Source organism: Dama dama, chromosome 14, assembly GCF_033118175.1.
Source record: "Dama dama isolate Ldn47 chromosome 14, ASM3311817v1, whole genome shotgun sequence".
NCBI lineage: Eukaryota > Metazoa > Chordata > Mammalia > Artiodactyla > Cervidae > Dama > Dama dama.
Genome location: NC_083694.1, coordinates 75,458,028 through 75,464,027, shown reverse-complemented (window position 1 = coordinate 75,464,027; position 6,000 = coordinate 75,458,028). Strand labels below are relative to the sequence as shown.

At 63.5% G+C, this 6,000-nt stretch overlaps 1 protein-coding gene across 1 annotated transcript in view; it reads right to left on the bottom strand.

Moving 5' to 3' along the window:
- Window positions 1-201: 201 nt before the first annotated feature.
- Window positions 202-6,000, bottom strand: part of PKP1 (plakophilin 1) — a 38,581-nt gene continuing 32,782 nt past the window's right edge. Inside the window, exons 9-14 of the mRNA XM_061161297.1 lie at window positions 5,453-5,629; window positions 4,305-4,458; window positions 3,828-4,014; window positions 2,038-2,122; window positions 1,697-1,802; window positions 202-306 (exon numbers count right to left, since the gene is read on the bottom strand). Coding sequence (XP_061017280.1) covers window positions 1,728-1,802; window positions 2,038-2,122; window positions 3,828-4,014; window positions 4,305-4,458; window positions 5,453-5,629 — 678 coding nt within the window. The 3' untranslated portion in view covers window positions 202-306; window positions 1,697-1,727. The remainder of the gene's footprint in view (window positions 307-1,696; window positions 1,803-2,037; window positions 2,123-3,827; window positions 4,015-4,304; window positions 4,459-5,452; window positions 5,630-6,000) is intronic.

Genomic DNA, 6,000 nt, shown 5'->3' with positions numbered 1-6,000 from the left:
CATGCATGCACACACACGCGTGCACTCACACACACACTATACATATGTATATATGCCGCTCCTCAGAGAAAGAAGTATTAACATCAAGACATAAGCTCCCTTAACTCAAGAAAGCCCCCCCCGCTCCCCTCCCCCACCCCCACTGCCTGTCAGTTCCCCCAAGGAAAAGAAAGACTCTAAAAATATTTTCATCCACCGCAGCGTCCCTGCGTGCTCTTGGCTGGCTCTGAACACCTCCAAACGCTGTGCAGGTGGACAGACGCGCCTGCAGTAAGGCCCAGGTCTGCTCCGCTGGTCGGATCACGTCTGGAAAAGGAGAAGACCCCCAGTGAGCACCCGGTCTCACCAGTGGTCCCCTCCCAGCGCGCCCGCGCCTGGGGTCAGGGCCACGCCTGAGACGTTCACAGGGTGCCTGCATTGGATCAGAGGCCCCCACGCCCACGTGTCCACCGCATCGAATCAGAGCCCCCCACGCCCACGTGTCCACCCCGGCAGCAGACTGCGTGTGTCAGGCGCCTGCTGGCTAGTCTCGGCTCTGTGTCCGTCCTTGTGCTGTTGGGATGCATTTGCTGCTGGGCGGGGGAGGTTCTGAGGTCTGAGGGCACCTTCGTCTGGATTGAAATTGTGGCCCCTGCCTCACCAGCACGCCCTGGGCCACTGGGGCGCCCAGAGGTCCCTTCAACTCAGAAGGCCCTGTCCTCATACCTAGCTCTCCGCAGGTGGGGCCACCTCTGCTGACCCTCCAGCGCTGACCAGGCCAATCTGAGCATCGAAACGTGGCCCTAATCCCTTGGGATGCTTGTTTAAAATGTATTTTCCTAGACCTCACTCTGGAGCCACTGAGTCAGGACTGCTGGGGTTGGGACCAGGCGTGTGTGGTTGAGCAAGCATCCCAGGTGAGCCGAAGGAAGGCTAAGGCTTAGAAGCCCTTGTCAGGGATGCTGGACCTGAGTTTTTGGTCCCTAGAATTGTCAGCTAGAAACAAGCTTGTCCACACTAGGCACGCTGCAGAGACTGGACCGTGGCCTGTAAGAAGAAGAGGTGAACCGCAGACGCCCAAACCCAGAACCACACACTGTGCCATTGCTGGGGTGCCATTCACACTGCAGTCCATGTGAGTGGTACCACCTGGGTTGTGCAGTGAGCAACCTACACGACTGTGCCTGGCAGTTCTGCCCAGACCTCTGGCCTGTTGATACTACCAGTCCATCCTAAAGGAAATCCATCCTGAATACTGACTGGAAGGACTGATGCTGAAGCTCCAGTACTTTGGCCACCTGATGTGAAGAATTGACTCACCAGAAAAGACCCTGATGCTGGGAAAGACTGAAGGCAGGAGGAGAAGGGGACCACAGAGGATGAGATGGTTGGATGGCATTACTGACTCAATGGACATGAGTTTAAGTAAACTCTGTGAGTTCGTGATGGACATGGTGGCCAGGCATGCTGCAGTCCATGGGGTCACTGAGTTGGACACGACTGAGTGACTGAACTGAAGTGAACTGAACTGAATGTCCTGTGTGGGACAGTCACTGCCCAGGCAGTCGACGCGGCAGTCCTCACAGACCTTACGTCAGCCAGACTGGAGCCTGCTTCTATGTCCCTGGGGAGCAGGGCCGGGCCCCTCTCTCTGAGGATGGCCGGGACCGTGGCAGGGGGCCTGGAGGTGCCCCTGCCCAGAGGGGGCGAGTCTCACCTGCAAGCTGAACGTGGGCGGGCAGCCCCTCTCAGAATAGGGAGGTGAAGTTCCTGAGGCTGTTGGCCCCGGCTAAGGTCCCCAGCATGCTCCTATCAAAACCTTGCTGCGGGAGAGACAGCAGCTGCGTGAGACACCTGGGGGCAGGCACCACGGGTGTCCCCACGCTCAGAGGCTGCTCCCAGCGCGCTTCCTTGACGGCCCTGCCCGCCGCACCTCCTCAGCCTGGGGCGGAGGCCAGCCCCTGGACCGCGTTACGAGGGGCCGGCCTCTCCCTCCTGCGGCAGAGCCGGGCAGGGTGGGCGAGCCTGCCGGCAGGGCCAGGCGGGGTGAGGCCTTACCTGCCTGAGGAGCCCCTGCAGCTCCCGGCTGGACCACATGTCGGACAGGAGGAGGCGGGCAGCCTCCGCAGCCTTGGGGGAGGTGCTGTGGGGCGGAAGTTCACCGGCGCTGAGACTGGCCGCCTGAGGATGAGCCAACCCTCTGCCCTCCCCCTCACTCCTCCTGGGGCAGCCCCGCTGGTGGGCATCCTCACAGTGGGCACACTCCGCGGCTCTGCCCCCTCAGAGGCACCCGGGACTCTCTTTGGGGCCCCCTTTCTGTCCCTTGGCCTTGTCCTGGGATGACAGAGCTTCGTGGGCCAGATAAGTCCTGCACGGCAGGGGCTGCTGCTGCATGCCTCCTGCTGGCCCACGGCACTCACTGTCCTTTGGTTCCCAGCCAGGATGGGTGCTGCCCGGGGCCTGAGAGTGAGGCCTCAGCTTCTGGAACCTCCCTCCTTCGGGCCTCCCCGCCCACTCTGCAGGGCCCCGCCACCCTCCACGCCGCCTGCCGCTGCTGCAGCCCTGCTGCCCTGCCCCCTCCACCCGACCCCCGGCCACCTGCAGTTCCCCCACCTGCAGTCCCCCCACCTGGAGTTCCCCCCACCTGCAGTTCCCCCCCACCTGCAGTTCCTCCACCTATAGTTCCCTCACCTGCGGTTCCCCCACCTGCAGTCCCCCCACCTGCAGTTCCCCCCACCTATAGTTCCCACACTGGTAGTTCCCCCACCTGCAGTCCCCCACCTGGAGCTCTCCCCACCTGCAGTCCCCCCACCTGGAGTCCCCCCACCTATAGTTCCCTCACCTATTGTTCCCCCACTGGTAGTTCCCCCACCTGCAGTCCCCCCACCTATAGTTCCCTCACCTATGGTTCCCCCACCTTCAGTTCCCCCCACCTGCAGTCCCCCCACCTGCAGTTCCCCCCCACCTGCAATCCCCCCACCTGGAGTTCCCCCACCTGCAGTCCCCCCCACCTATAGTTCCCTCACCTATGGTTCCCCCACTGGTAGTTCCCCCACCTGCAGTTCCCCGAAATATAGTTCCCTCACCTGTGGTTCCCCCACCTGCAGTGCCCCTACCTGGAGTCCCCCCACCTATAGTTCCCTCACCTATGGTTCCCTCACCTGCAGTCCCCCCACCTATAGTTCCCTCACCTATGGTTCCTCCACTGGTAGTTCCCCCACCTGCAGTGCCCTCACCTGGAGTCCCCCCACCTATAGTTCCCTCACCTATGGTTCCCCCACCTGCAGTCCCCCCCACCTATAGTTCCCTCACCTATGGTTCCTCCACTGGTAGTTCCTCCACCTGCAGTGCCCCCACCTATAGTTCCCTCACCTATGGTTCCTCCACTGGTAGTTCCCCCACCTGCAGTGCCCCACCTGGAGTCCCCCCACCTATAGTTCCCTCACCTATAGTTCCCTCACCTGCAGTCCCCCCACCTATAGTTCCCTCACCTATGGTTCCTCCACTGGTAGTTCCCCCACCTGCAGTGCCCTCACCTGGAGTCCCCCCACCTATAGTTCCCTCACCTATGGTTCCCCCACCTGCAGTCCCCCCCACCTATAGTTCCCTCACCTATGGTTCCTCCACTGGTAGTTCCTCCACCTGCAGTGCCCCCACCTATAGTTCCCTCACCTATGGTTCCTCCACTGGTAGTTCCCCCACCTGCAGTGCCCCCACCTGGAGTCCCCCCACCTATAGTTCCCTCACCTATGGTTCCCCCACTGGTAGTTCCCCCACCTGCAGTTCCCCCACCTATGGTTCCCTCACCTGCAGTCCCCCCACCTGCAGTTCCCCCCGCGGCCTCCTACCTGCTACGGCACAGGTTGATGACGTTGTTGACCATGCTGCTGGAGAAGTGCTGCTTGGCCATGCCCGGCAGGGAGGCCATCAGGTTCCTCACGGTGTAGCAGGCCGAGGCCAGGATGTCCTCCGAGTTGCTGGTGTTGCCGGTGTGACTGGTGAGGAGTCTGGTCACCTCTGGGAACACTTGGGTTCCTGGGAGAGAAAGGAGGGGCGGGCACGGGGTCGGTGACCGAGGGGTCCCGTGCGGCCCAGTCTGAGGCTGCCCTCAGCCAGGCTCCCAGCCAGGTACCTCCCACTCAAGGCTGGTGGCCCGATGGAACCTACGCACCTGCTCCCCACCCAGGTGACCTGCCCCTTCCTATGCCCACACCTCTCTTGGGCCAGCTTCCCCTTCCAGGATGCTCCCCCAGGGAGAGGTCAGAGGGGGACTCCCCTCCCAGCAGGCTCTGGAGAGTGGGGCCCCTCCCGCAGGGGGCACTCACCCATCACTCTGTGCAGCGCGGGGTGCCGGGACATGTTGCTCAGCAGCGAGGCTCCAGACCGCACCACGTCCGAGTTGCCGGACTGCAGCAGGCGGGCGATGTGGGGCAGGCCCTTCTCCTTCAGCCCGATCAGCTGGCTCATGCCGCTGGACATCTGGGAAAGAGGACGAGCGAGGCCCTCGCTGGGCTTCCCCGGGCCCATGGCAGGCAGGAGGGGGCCAGGAACCCCACCCTCAGGGACCCCAGAACTTCCTCTTCCATGTTGGAAGCAGATAGACTCACGTTTGCTCCCACCTGGGCGGCTGCAGAACAATCCCCCAGGCAAACACACCTGCAGCTTGCTGGGGGCAGCCTGAGCCCAGCGGGTCTGGTGAGGGGCATCCCTGCCCCTCATCCCCCATGGGAGGGGCCCAGAATCAACTCCCAGGTGTGACCGGTTCTCGTGGCGGCTGCCTGGCCTCCCTCCAGCTTCCCAGCTCTCTGGTTGCGTGAAGCCTGGAGTCGAGGGTCCCTGCCGCCTAAGGAAGGGCCACCCGTCTCCTGCCGGCTTGCTGCTTCTGTGCTGAGTGTCGGGTCGAGGGTGGATGAATGGGCCTGTGCAGCTTGGAGATGCAACCCAGGGTCCCCGAGAGGATGGGCAGCCCACCAGGCCCCTGGCGGGAAAGCCACGCTGGCCATAACCTGGTCCAGGCCCATCCTCTAGCAGTGGGGGGTCCTCTTTGACCCTGAGCGCACCCTTACCCCCTTCTGTCCTGAGCAGAGAGGGTGGAAGGGCAGCTGCAGACCCGCCTCCTACCTCCCCCAGTTCCACCATGTCCCCAGACTGCCTCTGGCCTCAACGCTCTCCCAATTCTGCCACACTTTTCTGTGGACCTGCCCACACCCCAAACCCTCCATGTCCACCTCTGTCCGCTCAGCACGCAGCAGACCCTTCACAGCCTGAGCCCAGTCTGGGCCGGGAGCCAGGAGGCAGAGGGGACCCTACGGCACAGACTCTAGGCGGGCTGGGGGTTCTGGCCCCCTCAGCTGCCCCGTGCCTGGCCTGGAGCATAGCGCACGTCCCTCCCTGACTCAGGCAGGCTGGTGGAAGGGGCAGCCGGGCTCAGACCAGGGGGGAGAGACAGGTGGGGCGAGGTGGGGGCGCTCACCAGCCCTTTGCTGGCAGTCAGGTTCTGCAGGGCGCCCGCGCAGGCCTCCAGGGTGGCGTCCTTCTTGCTCTTGCCCATGAGGTTCAGGTAGGTGCGGACGGCATCTGAGTGGTACAGCCAGCTGCTGCCCTTGGGGTTGGGCTCTTCCTCGGGGAGCGGGCAGTCGTAGTTGTTGTTCTGGGGACAAGAGGAAGGTTGCGGGGCTGAACCCACGTGCCCTGCTCCTCCGGCCTCAGAGTCGTGGTTCCCGGAGGAGGGTGTGCCCGCTGCCCCTTCCCCCAGGCCCTCTGCCCTCTCCGCGGGCACAGAGCATCCTAAGTGTTCCCCTGGCCTCAGAGTCCTGGTTCCTGGAGGAGGTGTGCCCGCTGCCCCCTCCCCTCCCCCAGGCCCTCTGCCCTCTCGGCGGGCACAGAGCCATCTCTGCGCTCCCAGCCAGCTGGGCCCCCGCCTCCACGGTGAGGCTGTGGCTTTCACATGGGCATGCCTCCCTCACTCCCCAGGCCAGCAGGGGTGACCCAGGGCCCAGCTTGCATGGCCTGCCCAGAGGA